The 22,498-nt window shown below is 39.6% G+C and overlaps 1 protein-coding gene across 1 annotated transcript; it reads right to left on the bottom strand.

The window, feature by feature from the left end:
* Window positions 1-777: 777 nt before the first annotated feature.
* Window positions 778-22,498, bottom strand: kifap3a (kinesin-associated protein 3a). The gene is given in 16 exon segments (XM_076876169.1): window positions 778-1,009; window positions 2,752-3,661; window positions 8,058-8,158; window positions 11,678-11,812; window positions 12,139-12,156; window positions 13,290-13,469; window positions 13,688-13,721; window positions 18,694-18,847; window positions 19,003-19,102; window positions 21,338-21,407; window positions 21,519-21,557; window positions 21,711-21,769; window positions 21,893-21,999; window positions 22,001-22,036; window positions 22,138-22,269; window positions 22,476-22,498. Coding segments are annotated over 15 exon segments (1,329 nt in total). The 3' UTR covers window positions 778-1,009; window positions 2,752-3,520.

Below are 22,498 nucleotides of genomic sequence, written 5' to 3'. Positions count from 1 at the left end.
TCATAGAAATTACAAATAATTGGCGATGATAAAATAGATCTAAATTGGATATTACTCGCATTGTGAATCCTATAGGAGTCTTAAAACCCCCTTTGGAATTTGATTTGGCACACACATCCAATCTAAAATCCAAATCACGTCCGATTCTAGCCCCAACCCGGGAAATTGGCCCTAACCACAACCATCCATCACACCTTGCCACCCACAGAAATACCCCCCCAATCCTATCCCCAACCCTGAGGATTGCCCCTAACCACAACCATTCAACACCCCGAACCACCCAAACAGGAGCCCCCAGGCCCTAACCTTCATCAGGTTTGGTAAGGACCTTAAAACACCGAACCAGAGGCCCTACCCTATTTAAAAAACCTTTACTAATCCCCCGCTAAGATTAAAACATTTTACAATTCTGGAAAACCTTTCTCATAAATACAAAACACTTCGTATAATTTTAAAATCATTATATTCAACAAAAGGCTGAAAACCTAAGGGATTGGACACTGACCCAATACAGAGGATGAGTGACACAGGACATCACTAGACAGGTAGTTAGCACACGATGGTCTGCTGTTTTGATCACAAACAGTCATTTTATTTTGTAGTGACTTACTGTTGAATGTCAAAAAAAGAAAAAAATATAGGTCCAATAGTTAGTGTCATGTTACAGCTGTGTGCAGGCAGGAAAAGAACCCAAATGCAGACTCAACTGAGGCGGGAGTGAAAGTCAAAAAGCAACTTTATTGCTGAACAGAAAAACCATACAAAACCTAAACTGGGCAAAATCTAAGAAAACACACACACAGGACTCAATACTGATACAGAACTAAAACCTAAGAACTAACAAGACATCAAGAAATCAAAGATTAATAATATAAAACGGAACACACTGGGTCACCGACACAGGACCGTTACAGTTAGTGGTTCTCCATCATTTCTAACCACTTACTGTTGTGCAAGCAGAATTTTTCCATCTGGATCTTTCCAGAGGGCCCCAATCCTCATCATGCTTCTGAGGACAGAAAAAGATGAGATAGGAGGGGTAAGAAAGAAGATTATGCAACCACCCAAATCCCTGGACTATTACAGTGTTACTCAGACCTCCCCTCCCCTCCTTCACCCTCCACCTTGCACTAGTCCTGACATGTTTTGTCACCAAGAGGGTGACACAACATCATGACACAGAATTTGATTGAGCACTTAAAGGTCCTTCAGCATTTCTTACATGGCTAATTTCATATAAATAAGCTGACAGCAGGGCTAAGGAAGCACATAACAGGTTTTGGGAGCTTTTGAACATATTCCTAAGGAAATACACCCAGGCTAAGAATATCATTGTGAATTGGGCCTGTGTCCCACTTGGAGCATCTATAAAGTTTCACATGAAACCATCACTATGTTAATGTGTATTTGTACATGAGCAGAGCTGCAATGATCAAAGGCAAGCATTTCAGGACTGTGCAGTTATGGCGTGTGCTGCCAAAAGGATCCCACATTGCCAAGCAATAATGATGTGTGTTTGTGTCCAATGTTCTGCTTTCTCTCTCACCTCTGCTGTCCAGCTGCTGACACACTCCAGAGCCCCAATGGCTACCTTTCATGTGGTTCACAACTTAATAGGTCTCACTGATAATTTCAATGAAACACTTCCTTTGCCCTGTTGCACTGCCTGTCTCTAATCTACAGCTAATTATGTTGATCTGAGGTCTGGTAGTGATCACACACTGACTGGGAGCTGACCACACGTGTCAGTCACAAGAAATTCATCAGTTAGTTAATCACTGATGTGAAATTTGAGAGAAGCTCTGACTTAAAGAGAGGATCAACAGAGAAAATCACTTTTGAATAGAAATCATAAATGTTCTTATATAGTGCTTTTCTACTCTGAGCACTCAGAGCATCTGTTGTAGGAATGCTCCACAGAGTGCAGAAATGCTAGCGCATAGATTGAAGTTCAGTGAATTGGTTCTGGAATTTGAATTTAGATTAATTATTACATTTTTGTTGTAGAACAATAAAACATTTCTTTTGTAATTTGGGCTCTGATTGAATTTAATAAATACAACGAAAATACAGAATTCTGTAATATACATCACATTATAACAGTTCTTACTTGGAAGATTCAATTAATTCAAACCTTTAGTCTTCTGATCTTAGCAGTATAAGATCTTTTTGACACTGAAATGATCGACAGATCCACAGAACCCTTTTTATTTTTATGTAATTTGTTGGTTTTATTATTGTATTATATTTATTGTTTTGTCCGAAACTGCTCAGCACAGTTTCAAAGAAACCCATGTCATTTCTCAGAGATCCATAGCAGGAATCATATTTTTGTGCATGCCTCTGTCATGATAAATTACAAACATTCAGATTTGAGTATTAATGTTAGATAGAAAGCACTTCCGTAGAAATAAAGTGCTTCTATGAATGTGTGCTTCAACAGTGTCACAGTACTGTGTCTCTCAGACCAGCAAAAAGATATTGCAGAGATATTGGCGGGTCCATCATGCTGAGACAGATTCCTGATCATCTTCATCACCCATACATCCTTCAGCTTTAACGCCCGCTTCATCGGGATCTTCAGGCCATACTTCAGATGGAGACTTTAGCTGAGAAAATTAATCGTTGAGGAGATTTTTCTTGACCGAACCCGCCATCAGTACTCCTACCGTTACTGGCGGGCCCGCCCTTTTGCTTGCGATGGGCAGGTGGCAACAACATGTCCTTTGCAACTGCAGTGTGGGCACTCACCAGCGGAGATTTGCCGTTGCCGTTCCGCAGCAGAGAGATGAGAGCCGCCTAGCTGCATGCCCCGTGCCCGGGAGAAGCTGGATTCAGGCGCGACTCCCGCTCCTAATTGCCCCAGTACCTCATGGGAGTTTCTATTAGTTTCGTTGCGACCGGCGGGCCAGCAGCCGCTCATCCACCTTGATGCATAAAGACATTAGTTCATTGAATGAAGTTGGCAGGTCATGCATAATTAGTTCATCCTTTAAATCCTCACGAATGTTATTCAGAAGCACGCTTCTCAGCGCTTCCTGACCCCAGCCCGTTCCTTCAGCCAAAATTCAAAAGTCAATTGCATAATCAGACATGCTCCGCTTACCTTGTTTGAAGTTTAATAGGCGGAGTGCAGCCGTTTTTGCACCGGAACCTTTGGTAAACACATTCTTAAATTTAGACAGAAAGTCTGTATAGGAAATCCCAGGGTCAGAGTTCAACACAACCTGGGCCCATTTCAGTGCACGATCCCTCCGCAGTTGTACAAAAATGTCATTATCACTCCGTCATTATTATGACAACGTCGCTGCTCTCGAAAGATCAACGACCACTGAGCTAGAAAACTGACACATTTGTCTGACTCACCCGAGAATGGCTCTGGAGTGGGCAGGGGTCCCTCCGGAGATGGTGTGGCTACCGAGGGCTAGCCGCCGGGGACGCCTGAGGGGCTGCGTTCCCTGGCTGTGCGTTGCTTTCCAGAGGTGTTATGTGGGCGACAGCCTGTGTTAACGGAGCAATCTCATTCCTCTGTTGCATAAGCATTTGTTTGTGGCGAGCTAGGCAGCCAGCGCCTGAGCCACGGGATCCTGACCTGACCTCCATGATGGCTGGATCGTTTTGTCACAGAGTTTGAAATGGACTCAGGCGCAGACCAGAAATCCTTGGCAAAGAAGACAGTGCGTTTATTTACAGTGAAACACCAGGTGACGATATATACACAGAACTCCTCTCCTCAGCAGTTTCTTTACACACACACGCTCCCTCAGCTTTACGGGGAACAGGTCCAGGGCTGTCTCTCTCTCTCACACACACACACACACACACACACACACACACACACACACACACACACACACACACACGAAGAATAACACAGGTCCGCCATCATAAATAGTGCTTCAATCTAGGGCTGGGTATCGTCACTGATTTCTAGAATCGATTCAATTCCGATTCACAAGGTCCCAAATCGATTCGATCCTCGATTCGATTCGATTCGATTCGAATTGGGGAGATTTTGCCACAGACAGTCAGAAATATTATAGTTCTGATCACTTATCAGTACATATCGGTATTTTTATATCTATAAAAAGAAAGCTGACACTTGTGAGACTTTATCAAAGGTGTGAGCATCACAGCAGATTCCTTTGTGTCAAAGTAACTGAGGATAAAACACAGAAAAACATGAAGGTGGTTTTCCTGGTCTGGGTTTTTATAGAAGATGACCTTAAAAATACTGTGCAGTCAAAAGCGAAGTGAAGCAAAGTTACAGAGGTTCGATTAGAGACACAGCTAAGGATTTTGCAATTTTGCATAATTTTAAAAAGTTTACATTTGTTCAGTATTGAACAGCAGAAATTAGGCTTTCTTGTCGGAAGTAAGTAAAAAAACAAAAAACATCAGCCGACACCGTAGACTGGTTATTAATAAGTAAGTGAATAATGCAAAAAACAGAGATTTTTAGATGGGAAACTATTCCTGAGAGAGAGAGAGCTCTACATGAAGTGTGATTTTATCGTGGTAGAAGCAAAACAGCAAAAGTAAGAGGAAATTCGTGACAATGTTTATGTGAAGCGAAATGTGAAGCGTAGTTTGGATCGTCTTTGGCTGCTGGTTCAGTCAATATTGTTTGGAGAGAGATAAAACCTGCAGCTTCAGAATCTAGCGCAAAAAGGTAAACACAAAGCGCCCGCCGACGCTTCAAAATCAGTGAAGCTGTCGGCTTTCAGCCCCGACGGTGTGTCGTCTCACCGATTCTGATGCGTCGGCAGGTTTGTGTTTAGCTCTTTGTGCAGAATCCGTGTACCTGCTCTCATTTACTGTTTTAGCTGTTTGGCGGTTGTAGAAATTTTGTGAGGTTTAAATAAAATAAATTTATATTTTAAAAACGATTCAGGATTTTAATGAATCTATATCACGTTATTCAAGCTAGAATCAATTCTAATCGATAAATCGATCATCAAAACCCACCCCTACTTCATTTCGCTGGGATCAGCTGCAGGTGTGACGGTGAGCACAGGTGCTTGGGCCAGGGGCGGGAGCCTGTAATGAGGATCTGTAATGTAAGGATCAGACTTGTTTGTCTAGCACATCCCACAGATGATCGATCGTATTGAGATCTGTGAAATTTGGAGGCCAAGTCAAATTCATTGTTGTGCTCATCAAAGTATTCCTGAACCATTTTTGCTTTATGGCAGGGCACATTATCCTGCTGATAGAGTCCACAGTCATCAGGGAACACCGCTTCCATGAAATGGTGTGCACATAGTCAGCAAATGTTTAGACGGTGATATCTGTGGTGCCCATTGTTGATGCTTTTGAGGGTGGACAGGGGTCAGCACGAACACCCTGACTAGTCTGCGACTACGCAGTTTCAATACGTAACAATTCATTCAGCCTTCGTTTCCACATGCATCAGTGTGTCTTGGCTGCCAGTTCAACACTGTTCCTTCTTTGGACCACTTTTGATAGATACTGACCAGTGCAGACTGGGAACATCCCACAAGAACTGCAGATTTGGAGATGCTCTGTCCTGCCCTGGTGATATGCTCCGCTCTGTGTGCTTGTGTGATATAAAGCAACTAGATGTAGAAAAAAGTGCTTGTATGGATGTCTGTATAAAAGGATTAGTGAATGCAGCACGGTGGCATGGTGGTTAGCACTGTTGCCTTACAGCAAGAAGGTCCTGAGTTCAATTCCACCATCAGTCTAGGGTCTTTCTGTTTGCATGTTCTGGATGGATGAATAAAACATGTTGTATAATGCACTTTAGGTGCTCAAGGACAGTAAAAGAAAATGTTATATAGGAGCCAGGCTTCTTGCATAATTCTAACCCTTGCTAGATGAAAACTCCATACACTTTTATATATTTAAATTCTTTTCATATTCAGATTTGTAGACATTGAGTGTGAGAGTGAAAAGGGGTGAGGACAAAATAGAGTGACAAGAAAATAATTTAAAAAGAAAGAAATTTGCAAATGCAAATTCTAGCTCTTACTCTCCGACTCGTTGGACTACTTGCTGTGTCAATTCCCAGCTTTCATTATCAACATTTAATGTCTCTTCCAGCTGATGACTATAAAAATAAAGGCAATAAATGTCCCAAAATAATTTTAAAAAGAAAGAGAGAAGAAGCGTCATTTCCTAAGCTACCCTCCTTCTGCTAACTAGTCTGTCTGTAAGTCTCTCCTGCACTGATTTAACATTAAACAGGAAAGGCTCTGAGCTGAGGGGTGGCAGTGGGCAGGGAGCAGATTCCTAACGCCTCACGGGGAAGTGAGGCGTTAGGAATCAGAGAGAGAGGGAGAGAAAGACTAGGGCGGGCCAGGGTTAGGTATCACATACCAGGGGCCCCAGACTCCAAATCAGCCCTGTCTAGACTCTCTGGCACCTGCATCTGCTTATTTACCACAGAGAGCCACCGGAGGCTTTGTCAGGGCCACAGCACCATGCCACAATCTGACCAACACAGCTACCTCCATTCCCTCCTCCATCTCTGTAAGCACCTCTCCTTTACTTCTGGCTTCCCTGCTCTGTAAAGCTCGCATCGTACCAAATGGTGACCCCATTAAAACAGAAGACGGGGAAAAGGGCAGGTCAGTGAGCATGCTAAGAAAGTGATCAAATAGAGGGGTCTTATAAATCCAAGAAAGGTGAGAGGATAAAAAGGTGGAAAATAGGGCAAAACAGTTGGTCAGGGATCCATTTTTTACAAATGGAAGAACACGTATTCCCTGTATTGAATTGAAATTGTGTTTTGTGTGGGAAGATAAACAAGGAGGATTAAGTAGAAAGACAAAACTGGAAGTGAATCTTTGGGAATAATACAAGGACTCTAATGTTCTCAAGTCACTTTTGTTTTCATTGTGCTGATCAAAAAAGCTTCATAATAGTTTCACGAGCAGTATCCAGAAAGAACTTCACCAATTTAGAGATATCATCATTTTGCCACATATGCCAGTTTCCAGTTTGGAAACATAGGGCTAAAAATATTAAAATGCCAAAGTGCCCAAAACTGTAGTTCCCTAAGCCTCTAAAGCCTAACCTGTCGCTGGGATCAGACAGGTGCTTTTCAATGATATCAGGGTCATTACGGTAATCCAGGTACGGTGTCACAGCATGTCCACAAAGACGAAGGTTGGCTGACAGAAGGATAGCGAGTGAGTGTGATGCAAAAAAACAGACATTTTATTGTTCATAGATGTCTTGAACCAGCCAGTTATGGTAGTTTGATCTAAAACCACCTTTCATGTAAACCAAAGTAGCTCCTTGAAGTTTTCTGAAAGAATGCATCAAACAGCATTAAATCTTAAAATGTTCAAGCTTTTAGCCATGAAAATATTTTTACAGACTGGTTAAACAAAAACAAACGCTTTTGGTCTCTATGGATACTCTTCATGACATTTGTGGATTTTTATAACTCATACATTGGATGTGTTTTTTAGCCATCTCCTGAGCCTAATTTAATTCCCTGAACTCAACTCTCCACTGTGCCTGTGCCTTTGGAGAACTTTTGTTGAAATTTAAGGGCAAGGTTGAAGTTCACATCCTGGTCACACTGCAAACTGGTACTCCTTCTACCATGGGAGAACCCTGATGTTAACATTAGCTGCTAACACGGACATGATGGCAGTGATGAAAGGAATGACTGACCCGGTCAGCTCAATCTTAGCAAACCCAAATGATGTTAAAATAAAAGTTGAAAGAAATTTGTTTGAGGTTTCACCTTAATTTTCATCAGCAGCTGTATTTCGGTGTTTATGTCCCCTTTTAGTAATGGAACTTAAAAACGCTAATATGGAAAAAGATACAGAAAAATGTGAAATCGTGCCAGGTTGCTTTCAGGACTCACTGGAAAAAGAAATGAAGGAGGAAACAAAGCAATGTGCACACACTCTGACAGAAGAATGAGCAGCAATCCTCTGGTGGGTTTTGGTTCCAGATGTGGTGTGTCTCTCACTTTCGCTCTGTTTCTCATGCATTAATTCCTGTATGTCATTAGTTGCTGATGCTAATGTGTGTTTCTTGCTCTACTGGCAGTGTACATTAGCCAGTCTTACCTGCGGTATGCAGTCTGTGTCGGCAAACATGGACCTAAATTTGTGGTCCATGCTGATGTTATACAGAATGGACATGCTGAGCTGTCTCTGGCCCTCATCAGCTACAACATAAACACAAGAGAAGGAGGTAAGTCAATGGAGGAGGGGGAGGGAAGTTAATGGATGAATGACTGGTTGTGCTGTAATGTTCCACAGGATGCCAATGACCACATCTAGGAGGGCTGTGTGTTTTTCTAAAAATATTAATGGGATGAAAGGCCTCTTTAATTGAAGGTCAATTGACATTCAGTGCAGAATCAGCAACAGTCAACTGCAATTTCTCAGTTTGTTGCGTCTCTTAAGCAGTTAGTAGACAAAAACATCATGAAGGCAAGATTGTCATGCTCTAAAGGCACAGCTCACCAAACATCACCAAGGCTGTAGCTGTCACTCAGGAGGTAGAGCAGGTCATCTACTTACTGGAAGTTTGGTGCTCAGAGGCCTGGCTGCTGCAGTCTGCATGCCAAATATCCTTGGGCAAGATATTAACCCAAAGTTGTTCTCAGATGCATCTATCGGAAGGTGGGAAAAAAAATGGCCCCTTACCTGCGCAGACTCATTCGCAGAGAATTTACATTTTAAAGCATCAACTTTGCATGCGCCACCATGAGCACAGTTCAAAGAAGTATAACAGGAATGACTGCTCAGCCACTGGTCCCCTGCTGTCCCTGTCCACATCCACAGTGGGGTATAATCTAGGCTTAGGCTGTCGGTGAGCCCAGGAACTTTATGAGTTTGACCTGTGACCACAGCTGGGGGCCTGAAGGAGGAACCAGCTACAGAGAATTAATGAAGCTGAAACCAGAGTTTCACCTTGGGAGTTTTCATTAAGGGAAGTGTTAAGAGAGAGGCTTCTCACTGGAGGACAGCCACTGAGAGACACCCTGTAATGTCCACCAGCCTCCAAAGCCCCACCCTGTTCCAATTAAAACTGATCTCAGCTGTGTTCAGTCACTGGCTGTTTAGGAAGCCTTATCTCAGAAAAATTAGATCCAGATGTACTCAGTGAACCTCTGGAATCACAGAAGGGAGTGAATGCTAAGGAGAGGGAGCTTCTAGCTTTAATTGGGAAAACAGGAGGAAGCATCAATTTTACTGCCTTTAATAAGTTAAAGCCACGCTGCTCGCTGCTTTGGCCCTTCCCGTGTGCCCACCAATTGACCGGAACATGTGCTGCTCATTAGTGAGCCTTTACCTTAACCAGCACCTTGAAGTGCACAACTACCAACTGCACACACAGAGAGGCAATAAGCTTGTCCAGGCCAAGAAAATTCCCTACTTTTCTAGAATGAACATAGAGTCGAGGATTCTTTATGAGCGAAAAGAAAGACCCCATTAAATGTTCAAAACACAAGTAGGGTTAGGGCAGCAGAGAAGGAAAAAAAGGTAAAGGGGAGCTGTTAAGAATTAACTAGACTATGTTCAAGGGCAGTTAGTGGGAGAGCTAAACTTCAATTACACCCCAGGCTAATTTAAAACTGCCTAGCCTTTGTAAAATTACACCCACATACATTAAGAAATGTCTGTGGGCTGCACCTCTCCATTGTTATTGAATTTTCTGGATAAATAAGCATGAAGGGTTGGGTATTTGAAGACATCACATACCACATAACGAGATGTTATAAAAATGCTTCACAAAGATCCCTGCCCCCACTTAAATCCTCTAATTTGTCTTGTAATGACAATCAACATGCTGCACTGTAGCTTATGATTTGAAGCGCTAGCAGTGGTAGAAATTTATTTATCAGTATTAAATACATTTCAGTAAGTGTGTTCGTGTACTTTTTCCCTCTGCCATTTCTCATTATTACACATACCTTAATTTATGCACAGTGGTTTGATTGCTTCGCATGTGCGGATTGGATTGGTTCTTACCGACATTTGGTGAGAATTTCATGTCAAAAGGGCCTTTAGGAAAATATTTACTTTAAAAATTAGTCACGTGTTCAATACTTATTTTACCTCCTATCATTTTCCAAATGACCTCATAAGATATATTTATAGATTTGACTTTTATTCCAAATCTCAGTATAATTTAGATTTGTGGAAAAGCTGTCTTCAACATATTTTCAATAAATTTTTGGTGAATGCAATTACTCTAACTGTGCTGTTTACAACATGTGAGTAAAGCTTTACAAACATTCTAACCACTTGCACTGTAGATCTTCACATTTTGGGTTGTGTGTTTGTGAAGAGCCCAAATTCTGACAATATCTAGCTCTTTTTCCAGTGGAGTCTGTATGCATTTATGATGAGTTATGTAACTAATTTAGGGGTGGGGGCATGCGTGCACAGTTAATAGTACGTAATAACATGTAGCAGTGAACAATCACGCCTGCTCATAGTACTAATGCACTAATGTAACTAATTTACAGTGGAGTCTGTATGGCTTTATGATGAGTCATGTAACTAATTTACTTACTTTCAGTTTCATGTAATAGAGTCATTTTAAATAAGCATTTTAAATAAAGTAGTTGAAAATATAACAATAACATGCTTTGTGACTTCTTGGAAATTAAGGCAATAACTTAAATTCAGTTTTATTTACTTACTATTTATTTATTTGTTTTGGTTTTGTCTTAAATTCAGAGAAAACTTATTTTTGGTTTATAAATTTGTTTTTGCCACAAGGTCCTGAGGTCCCAAGTCTTTTCTGCACTCCCGACCCCACTGATCCACTTTAATAGATGAAAAATGTAATTTACTGCACATTAAACTGTGAATTATTTTTTTTTTACCAATGTTTATGCGTGAGCTGCAAAGCAGAGATGAAGAGAAATGATGTGTTCAAGCTTGATTGTCTGATGAAACAGGAAAGAGGTGATGATGTCAAGTAGAGTCTCCCTCTTCACTTTCATCTTATCAGTCAGGGTCAGGACCTCAGGTCTGGCCTGAACAGAGATCCAAAAGGCATGAAGGGAGAGGAGACCATTGCTGTGTTGTCTGTCCTTAGAGATAATTGCATTTAGTGTGTCAGCTGAAAACTGGACAGTTGGCAGAGGGAGCAGATGATTAATGGTCTCCTGGTTCACACACAGGGCACAGAACACACACACCTAGTGTCAAGACTATAAGCAGGCGTGATTGTTCACTGTTACATGTTATTACTTGTGCATGCATGCCCCCACCCCTCCACAAAGCTCTACCTAAATCTCCAAAGACATAAATATCCGTCTCTCAACCCTGATTGTATAAAACAAAATCATCTGACCAGAATCTGGCATGTTATTCGAACAAATACACTCTATTAATTATGTACTGTTACCTGAGCCTCTCCTGAGAGGTTTCAAAAGCCCCAACAGAGATGACGATGTCACACAACTCTGCAAAGACACATCCTGTGCAGCTTTGCAAAATGGTCCCAAGGGGAACTTCAAGGGATGGGCATAAAAGCTATATACATATGCCTTAATGATTGCAAATTAATAGCAGAGATCAATGCGTCTTTCTGATGTCCCGTGTCTTTCTGTTTTAGAAAACACCTTAAATGCTGGTTCCGACACATGAACCCACAATTAAACAAATCTACAGGAACAAACAAAGGGAAACATAAACACTTAATCTTTACTGGGACTGATTACCAAGCAGAGAGGAAAGTTTGGGAATGAATCCAGCCTGGTTGTGGAGAGAAGTGTCAAAAGACAGGCTGAACAGGAGGCGCAGGGTGGCGTCCAGGAGCTCCTTGTAGTCACTGGGAACTAAACGGGCCAGCTTCTCTACTGGTCACTTTGTATAGCACAGTATAAAGCACCTTGAAATGAGTTGTTGTGAACTGAAGTCAGATTGACACAGATATAGCACAGGGTTCAACTTCATCTACACTCTATGATTGTGACTATCAGCACAGCAGTGCCACTCAGTCTAGTTCTGCGTTCTAAAGTGTCTGTTTCCATCTCCTGTGATTTGCTGAAAGCCAGAAACCAGGGTGATACAATCTGCTACCAGTTAAAACACACTCATTGCTTCTGTGTGCAAAACTAGCTCCAGTCAATCCATCCCAAACCAGACACTGAGCTGCATTATCAACTGCAGCCTGTGTCACCTACCACTGACATTTCCACTGGTGAAAATGTATTAGGCAGTACTGAACTCTTATCAGATTCAGTTTGCTGAGTAAATATAACCTGATGGGATCATCACTTTTTGATTCATTAAACACCCATGCCCTTAAATACTTCAATGAGTCAAAGTGTTGAAACCAACATTTCCATGCTGGACACAAGCTTGTGTGGGTATGAAAGTTTTTCTAATGTGAATTAAAGGTGTAATCAATGGTAAACAAGGAGATAAAGCAAGTTTCTGACAGGGTCTGGGCTTGATAAAGACCCACAAACTTGAACTAGACTGGAACCACATGGGACTGGATTAGGGACAGTTGAAAAGCCAGGGTTCTGTTTGAGCACTATGGCCCACCAAAGTGGACTCTGAATAATGTTTTTAAAATGAAAATCGAATCTAAGCATGGTTTTAACTGGCACTGCAGAAGGTTACAGACATTTGTGAAAATATTATCCTTTACATTTTTGTATACAGTAAAATAAATCCTCAGTCCTTTATGAGTAATTTATGTAATGTAACAAAACAATGCATTTAAACAAACCATTGATTAGACGAGGTGAAGATAAAGGTAGAAAATAGAATTTAAAAATCTAGTTTCAAACAGTTAGTCCAAGCTTTTCTAACAATGGTCATTTTGTTAAGATTTTACCTATTTTGGTAAGACTCTGTGCTCCACGGTGTCTGTAGGTTATACAGACTGTATGAAAAAGACAATATTATAATATTAATATTGTTTTACTTAATTAGAAGAATGTGAGCAAGAAGTCTGTATTAATTAGGCTGGTTTAACATTCAACATTTTTGCTGACTTGGGACACTGTCCCACAATCTTCCCTCAAATTATTAAACCCAGAGCAAACCAGATTCTGCAAGGCTAACTTCAGGTCCTTCCATAATATTTTTGTTGGATTAAGGTCATGACTTTGACTTGGCTACTAGAAAACATCTTTATTCTTCTTTAATCATCCTATAAATACTTGCGTTGTGCTGAAGGTAGCTGTTGTGCTGCATGAGATTCAGTATAGATGCCCTGATATTTTCCTTCTGAATTTTGAAATACTATACAAATATTCTGAATGCAGTTTTACAATGTTTAATAATACCTTCTCTTATAATCTAAGATCTTTTGTTTACCATTGTCAATCTTACTCCCCAGGAAGATAGAGTGCTTCTTGAGGATGGTGATAACAACCAGCAGTAGCTCATTATCTTCACGGTCCACAATCTTCAAAAGCATGTGAACAGTGTTTTTGTTCCTCATCTTCAGCTCTGTGTGTGTGTCTTCACCCAGGTTGAGCAGCAGAAACAGAGCAACTGCAGGGTCAAAGATAACAGTGCAGGTAACAGTTATTTTAGCTGTGGTTCTTGTACCTTGCTTTTAAAGACTTTTTAGAACTGCTGTTTAGAGATAAATAAACCTTTACTTAATTATAAAAAGACACAAATACAAAAACACACTAAACTAGCAAAAAAATAGGACTTATACAAGTGTACCTTAAAAACAGAATACTGTAAAAAAGTTAAATTCCCACCCGGATCCAGTAAGGGTCCTGCTAGACCCCCATGCTAAAACCAAGCCCTGGAATGGCACAGCTACGTCTGCAGCCTGTCCGTACTCTGTATGATTGTGTATGTGACAAATAAAGGTTAGTTGTTGTTGTTCTTTATTTGCAGCTGAATTTAAAAACGGTAAACTTTAATAAACTATTTTCATTACATGTGAATTGTTTTCAAGACCTTTTTGGTTAAATTTGATGATTAAAGCTTATAGCTCATATAATTCAGAAATCTAATATGAAAAAATAATAGAATATTACATCTCAAGTACGTAAATTAATATTTTAAAAGTATAATATGTGTCTTGGTCTGGTTCAGTACACTCAATCACAAACATGGGCAAAACTGATGACTTAATATTTGTCCAGATGATGATGATGATGATGGACAGCCTCCACAAGAAGGGTAATGAAGGTCACATCTGAAAAAACTGAATATCAAAGGATATGAATGGAAAAAAGTGATGGTAATTCTTTTTAGAGAACCGGCTCTTTTGGCTCGGCTCACTAAAAAGAGCCGACTCATTCGGCTCCCAACCAGCTCTTAGGGCGGTTCTGTTGCTTTAATTAATTTATTATCAACAACAATATAAAATTATGCAGAAAAGAAATTACTAATGTAAAAAAACCCTGTGTTTTATTATTTATATATGTTTATATATAAATATATACGGTGGCCCCTAGAGACAAAGCACGTATAAACTCCAAAACACGTTGCTAGCGTTAACTGAACTTCCAAAGCAGAGCTACTTAGATCACTTAAATTACACAATTGAAAGCATGTGTGTATTGTTTGTGTATTTATACACAAGCACTCATATATATTCAAATAATTTAAACAAATGTTCATTTACCTGTTACTACCACACACCAAATCCGGTCTTTGGTACTTGCTGGCTTGTGTAGCCACTAGGTAACAAAAGCTCAACACTGTGCCTAGCATCCTGGAGCACTTCTGTTGTCTTTTGTATGTGTTTGGAGTTTTTACATGTTTTGGAGTTTGTACGTGCTTTGTCTCTAGGGGCCTCCGTAAATATACTTTTATTTATTCACTCCACATAAAATGTAATAAATAATTCATATAATACAAAAACCAACTATTCACATTTCAACTTTTAACTATTTAAATTTTCAGCTTTTTCCTTTTAAACAAATTTAAAGTGAAACCACAAAACACTGCAAACCACAACACAATAAAATATAAATTAAAATATGCAAAACAAAGAAGATGTACATTCTCTGTCATATAGGCCTGGGAGGATTTTTTGGGAGAGTGTTTTCCTACTTGGAATTGCATACATAGGATTCACTGCATGAATAATCTTTCTAAATCCTTTACCATCTGTAACTGAAAATAGTTGTGGATGATTACTATACCTTTCTAATGTGATGATGTTGTGTCTTGTTGTTGCCCCTGGCTCTCTTTCTCTCTCTCTCTCCCTCCAACTCTGTTCCTGTGCTACTGCAAGTGTAACTACTGCTCCTCCTCCCTCTGCTCAGTGCAAGCACAAGGCTCACGTGCGGAGTGAAGTGAAAAAAAGTGCGAGAGAGAGGGTGAGAGAAAGAAAAAAAAACAAACAAACACGTCTTCTGTCGTTCACTTCAAAGAGCCCGCTCTAAGAGCCGTTTCATTCGCGACCAGCACATCACTAATGGAAAGTTGACAAGAAGGGAAACGTGTGATAGCAAAAGATTTATAAGCAATGGAGATGAAACCAGCCTTAAAGAATTATTAAATAAGAACTTGTGACAGCTGCTACAACTCTCACACAATCATAGCTGGAACACAGGTGGTGGTAGTTGATCCACTGTGCTTTCTCAAGTTCTTGATGGCAATACCAGGTAGTATGAGCTTGGTGGCATGATGATAGAGTGGGTAGCACTGTCCCCTCACAGCAAGAAGGTTCCTAGTTCAAAACCTGGCTGGAGGCTTGTGTGTGGAGTCTGTATGTTCTCCATGTGTCTCTCCAAGTACATCAGCTTCTTTCCACAATACGAAAACAGGATTAAGTGCATAGAATAAAACACTGTATGAATGGGTGGTTAAACTGTTGATTGTAGACTTAAGTTGTTTAAGCAGTCAGTAAGACTCACAATGTGCTATATAAATGCCAGTCCATTTTCATTTATAAAAGAACAGCAGAAAGTATTTATCTGTTACCTAGTTGACAGAAAGTGTAAAACCCCAAAATATACATGAGCTGAAGGCTGCTTTCAAAGCAATCTGGGCTTCAATAACAACTCAGCACTGGCACACGTGGATCACCTCCAAGTTATGCCACGCTGACAGAGTAATTCTTGGCAAAGGAGCATAAATGAGCATAAAAGATGATATTTTTCAGAATTTGGACATTTATATCTTATAAAATCTTTTTTTAAATTGAGCTCATGAAATATTCAAATAATACTACTTCCGCCAGTGGAAACCCAAACAAAACACGCATTTAGAGGCTCTAATACCTGCGTCTTAATCTCGCTGTCCATGTCACCTCTACTTGCGGCCTACATAATGACATGACTAAATATTTTTAAAAATTATTTTTCCAAAAATTAGTTAATATGAAGGCAATAGGCAGTGTTACAGGTTTAGCCCTAAAGAATGGTGACTCATGGGGAGTATAGCCCAGTTGTAAGTAAGCTATTGAGACTTGACTGTACACTGTGTTCGTGGTTTCCTCTGAAACAATAAGTTCCGTTGGAGCAGCCTTTCAACGCCTCTCTCTGTCTTTGACGAGCAAAGTTGACCCAGACAACAAAGTAAAGCTAGTTTTCAGCTACGAGACCGACACGCAACCCGACGTATTAGCCAGAGGTCCCTTTGCTACGGTTCGGAGCCGCGGACCTGTACGAGATCGCTGCAAAAAGTGCAGCCTTACCTAATGTCCGCCCTACTGTTACTCATTTTATATTAAGATTTAAAAATCTAGTTGGTATTGGTATGGCGACTATCCTTCAGTAATAGTAATAAATCACACAGCAATAGTACATTCATGTAGTTGGAAAAAGCTTGATAGTATATTAAGTAATCCAAAGTATTCAGAATACGTTACTCTCATTGAGTAATGTAACGGAATACGTTACAAAATACATTTTAGGGCATTTATTCTGTAATCTGTAGTGGAATACATTTTAAAAGTAACCTTCCCAACACTGGTTACTGGCTCTAAGAATACTGCTGATATCTTTCTTTTGTTTTGTAGCAGTCCTCAAGCAGATTAACTGCATATGCTTCTTAAGTGTAACCAGTGATTAGGTTCATTATTGGTTAATCTTGCATTTAATTTCATGTAAAAACAGTGAAGACAAGCAACCCCAGGTATTTTTTTGTCTGATCAGCAGTATAGCACCCAAAGTATCCACCTCACTATCCATGACCAAGAAAAAGAGCACATCTTTCCTTGTGAAAAGCTGAACTTTTCATTTAGTTTCAAAAACATCATATAGAACTATGGATTCATTCATACAGATGATTCATATTAAAAGTAAAATCACAGACAAAAAATTAAGAAAGAAGGCAAAATAGACCCACAAAGGACATAAAATCCTGTTACTGAAACTAGTTTTACAGCACGGTAAGCATAATTAGGAACAACAAATAAAACCAAAGATCTATTGCATAGAGGAAAATTAAAGTGAAGAACACTCTACCTTGGAGAAACCTGGTTACAGCAGGATGATTATGTTAGTTTAAATCTACACCCAGACTCATACTAATTGCCAGAGTCCTCAAAGCACAGGCCGAGGAGGGAATCTTCCACTCCAGCTTATTAATCAACCAAAGACCGAAACAGAGTATTATTTAATTTGAAAGCCTGACGCTTAGCCTGAAAACCTCAGAAAACTGTTTTATTTTTTATTTGTTATCCATCATCTACCTGAGCCTTACTCAGAGTTTCTACCCTATTTCTATCGATCTGACTTTTTATCTGACTTCAGTGCTCAACTCAGATAAAATAATTATTCTGGCCACTTTTTAACTCACAAAAGTGCTGCAGTTATGGCCAAATGATGCAGTTTAAGTTATCATTTAATGTCTGTGAAATTAAATAAACTTAGCTGATTTAATTTTCTGGAGCAACAACGGGTCAAAGAACCAAAACAGCAGGAATCACACCTAATTTATCAACAATTATAGCTGCATACGGAGAACAAGCCACAGGACAGCTGAACTAATCACCCACTAAAATTAAGTCTACATAGACTTCTTGTGTTCTTCCTCTACTTTCTTTAGATTTTTGTCCTCAGAGAGTGCTTCATGTAGCAATAGTCAAGGAACTCAAATAAATACAAACCACAAAAAACACATAATCAAGTGTTTTTGACTCTTTATAAAGGGATATAAGCCTCCTTCTTCTGCAGCTCATCTTGCCAAAGGTCATACTTCTTCAGCTCATATTCAATGATATTCACACACAGGGACCCAATCTTGAAATGTGTGATCATTCCATGGAACTGAAGTAAAAGACTGCTATTTATCCAAAAGTGAATTTTCAAAACTATTTTTTTTTCTTTTAATCAAATTTGGGATTCCAGCTGTCATTGAAATTACCCAATCGGTCACCCCTGAAATATTTTACAAAGCAAACTGACAAAGTCAAAACACATCCAGTCAAACAGTATGTCCTTGTCTGACGCATAATCAGCCCAACCTGAGCCATTTCACAAGCCAATTAGTGTAACATGGACAGGGAGACAAGCCAAGAATGACGATCAGTTTTCAGACATACATCTTGAAGCCTAAATTCGCCCTGACAGACGTTTATGTGTTGTTTTAGTGAGGGCTTATTTTATCGTTTCAAAACACACAGCTAAAGAGTAAAACTTTGCTGCCAAAGATGGGTGATTAATGTGAGAGAGACAGAGAGAGAGCAGATAAACATGAACATGACCCTGGAACAGGACAACTGAAATATAATAATATAAATAATCTAACAATATATTAACAAGATGCATATGGCTGGTATGTTCGGATGTCCAGATACCTTTGGCCTAACTATGGTGTTGAGGTGGGGTCTTGGGTCAGCTCCAAATGGGGGAGGTGGAGCTGGATGGCTCAGGGCCATCAACAGGTGAGGTGACTGGCACATCTCTTGTACATGAGCTAATCCCTCTGTTGCTTCCCATTTCAGCAGCATGCTGGAGCAGTATGCAGTTAAGGAGCAAACCACATCACTGTTCTCCCTGCCTCTATTGTAGATACACCAAGCTTATTCTAGAGTGACTTGAATGCCATCTCCGATTCTAAGCCCTGCTATGTTACTACTCTTGAAACAATATACTAGATTTTTTACCTGGAGAAACAGAAGAAGACAGAGATGATGGTTGTTGCCAAGTCTATACTCCACTTCCAGTCTTCTCTTAGGACTCTGGCCAAGGCTCTAAGGACAGTTTCTGGGAACACACGGGTAAACAAGAGTCATTATAGATATGTGTAATGCATATGCAGGAGACAAAATAAAGGAATGAGGAAGGAAAAGAAAGGAAAAGCAGAGTTTTTGAAAGTGCAACTGGAGGTTAATTTAAAAGAGTGTTGGGTAATGTGATCATGCTGACTGCTACTGGGGATTGTGACCTGTGGGTGCTTCACATCCAACATATGTCTCCGTGTTCATCTCTTCTTTCCACCCTGACCCCAGAGTCTCGGTTCACATAAATACTTGGCTCTTATCAGTACTGGACTGCCTGATGTGGCGTGGCAGATGGAGTGAGCAGACAATGCTTTATGACAGAAACAAATGAAGTTGTGCCATCTCACAAAGGATGGAGGCAATGATGGATACATGCTGTTACAGGGAAAAAAGGGCTTTTGGTCACGAAAGGGAGACGAGCAGGAGCTGAGCTCTGTTTTCTTCCCAAGTCAAAGAGTAGCAGAGTGAAGGAGCTATAACACTGAGATCTTAGTGAGTTCTAGCAATTTTGATCTAAATACAGTCATTAAGTAAAGGTTTGCAGTAATTCATGGTTCGTCTTCTAAAAGTCATGTGAGCTTAATTCCAATTTTGAGCATAAAGACTTTTTATAGATCTGAGTAAGGTCAAGTCAGAGAATGATCCAGGAAGAATATCTTTGAACAAACACTTAATAATCTGATCTCAGTATATGACCACCTCATTCAGACTGCGGCTTTTTAAATTATTATTATTATTTTTAAATTTTATTTATTTGAACAACTCTCCTATCTATGTACAAATACAGTTTCTTCAGAGAAATAGAATACAGAGTCACAGACTTAAGGCACAAATATAGGATCTATAGAGGGAAAAAAGAAAAAACAATATGTAAAAAAATATAATAATAATTAGAAAAATAAATAGTAGTGCGTTACACCCAACACTGCACAAAACTATCTGTTTTTCCAAAAAAACACAAAAACTTTTCAGTAGTACTGCATAAAATCCTGTTTACTCTTTCCCTCCCAGGCTTCTAGACTTCTAATTGGCCAACATTTCTACATGGCTTGGATTTGGTTCTTCACAACGTTTGACTGTGTTTTGGCCGTTTACATGTGGACGGAGAGATTTTTCAAAACTGCACGTGTGGACAAGATTTAAAAAAAAAAACAAAAATGGAAAATCTCTGTTTTCAAAAATACCTGTGTACGTGTGGACGTAGCCTATAACGTATCTACCTTCCTTACCCTTTATTTCTTTGCGAGATTCAAACTTAAGGGAATTAGTTATCAGAATTGCAACCCCTCTTTTCCTAGAATTTGTATGAGAGCTGTAGAAGGTTTTTTTGAACCTAAATTTCCTTAATTTTTTGTGTTCTATTTTTGATAAATGAGTTTCTTGTAAGAAAATTATCTGTGTCTTCTCCTTTTTGAGTTTAGTCATAATCTCGGCTCTTTTAACTGGGTTACCAGTGCCATCAACATTAAGGACATACACTTTATTTCTTCATGTGTAGTATGCATTATCCTTTTGTGATTTACTGGCTGTCTTTTGAGACCCCCACAGGCACCCCATTGAACCCTTGTTTAAATAAAACATTTTCATTAACAAACTGCAACTTAGTTTAACTATGTACAAATAAGAGGACTTCAATAAAGATGTACCAGCCACCTTCCCCACCTGTTGTTCCTCTTTTTGTTTTTTGGGGGGTATGTCTCTCGTATTGAAAAGCCCCCCCTCCAGTAATGAGATATGACTCACGAAAGATTGTCACACTCATACTAGTGCTTGTTATTATGTACAGTCCATCCCTAGCCAACTTTGTGTTCCATATAGTCCTACCAGACACACCTTAGATCCATCTTGTTGTCATATGTCTCCATATTTGCCTCTCATTCATTGTTATCCCATATGGAAAAGATATATGTAAATCTTATAAAGTTTCTATCTGTCTTGTGTGAAACTTGTATGAAAAGCATACAAGAGTGAAAACAGATATAAGATCCCTTGAAAAATTATATAAATGAAACGTATGTTTTGGATACTTACTAAAACAATATATGAAAGTAATGAGACAGTGGCCACTTTCATGAGTAAATCATATAAGCCTTATATGATTAACTATATGAAGTAGGTCACATCTTATGCAAGTCTTTTATAAGTTTTCACTATTTCTTTTCCATATGGGATCCCTATGCTGAAATTCTTGAATTCTCTCTTGAGCTCACCTGCTAGCCAGGACTGGACCGGTTTCCATGTCGCTGCCTGGTTGACAGACGTCCCTCAGTGCTCTTTTTCTCTCCCTGCTGATATAATTAGTGTTTTCCTAAGGTCACTTGATATAATTAAAAGTAATCAGAAGAGCACAAAACAAGTTAAACAAGTCTTTTCCTCAATGTCCTCATAAAGCAGCTCACATATTCATCAATTCTGATGATGCCCGCTTTGTTATCCACCTGTAAGAAAATAAACACCAGTCGTCAAAGAGAATACAGTACCATATTGAAGAATAGTATATAAACATATATACTGTTTTACATATGATCCAACACTGCACTCCATTATTAACTAAAACAAGATTTTGATGGAGCCTTAAAATCAGTCCCTACTTCTAATCCAGCATAAGGAGGAAAGTCTTGAAGTGATATCTGTTTCTTCTCCTGGGTGTCTGTGAAAAGCAACATCCACAACAAAACTATTACGATAAACTAGTTCCATTATTCATAAAGAATGAGTCTTACAACAAATGCTCGCAGTCATATTAAAATAGTCCTAGAAAACTCATCTGTACCATTTGATTGCTTGCCGTTTTGCAGGTAGAAGAGCAACTGCTCCACTTCATGGAGTTTAGATGGGTGAATCAGTGGAGATTCCTCAACCACCTTCTGAGCAAGAGTGTGTGTCTGTGCTGGCATTCAGGCCTTTTAGGCAAATGCTAAAAGTGGCAAAAATGCAAAGGTAAACATTAAATTACAATGTTTTTTTTAATGTAAGGTACATAACAAAAAATCAGCTCATGTCAATAATTAGTCTCACATTTTCTGACAATCTTTTTGGACGACAACCTTGGGTTCCTCCAGCTCCCCAAGAACAGTTGCCTCCACCTTATACTGAACAACAAGAGCTGTGTCAGTCGGGTGGATATCCAGAGTACATCCCTTTAAATTCCTGTGGGTCAAGCAATTGTAAAATTTACACCAAAACCATGGTGTTGTAATCATCTGCAGAGAGCTAACTGCCAGATACTAACAGCTCTCCAGTGAGAATCACCTGTTTTGATTTCTTGGGTACATTTAAAACAATTCAGCTGTTGTTACTAAAAAAAAAGATGCTACTGGAAATCTCAGTAAACACATCCACCATCTCATGACTACCTGACAGACTGGCTGTAGTACAT

The sequence above is a fragment of the Maylandia zebra genome, linkage group LG17, assembly GCF_041146795.1.
Source record: "Maylandia zebra isolate NMK-2024a linkage group LG17, Mzebra_GT3a, whole genome shotgun sequence".
In the NCBI taxonomy this organism is placed as follows: Eukaryota; Metazoa; Chordata; class Actinopteri; order Cichliformes; family Cichlidae; genus Maylandia; species Maylandia zebra.
This window is presented reverse-complemented; position numbering and strand designations above follow the sequence as displayed.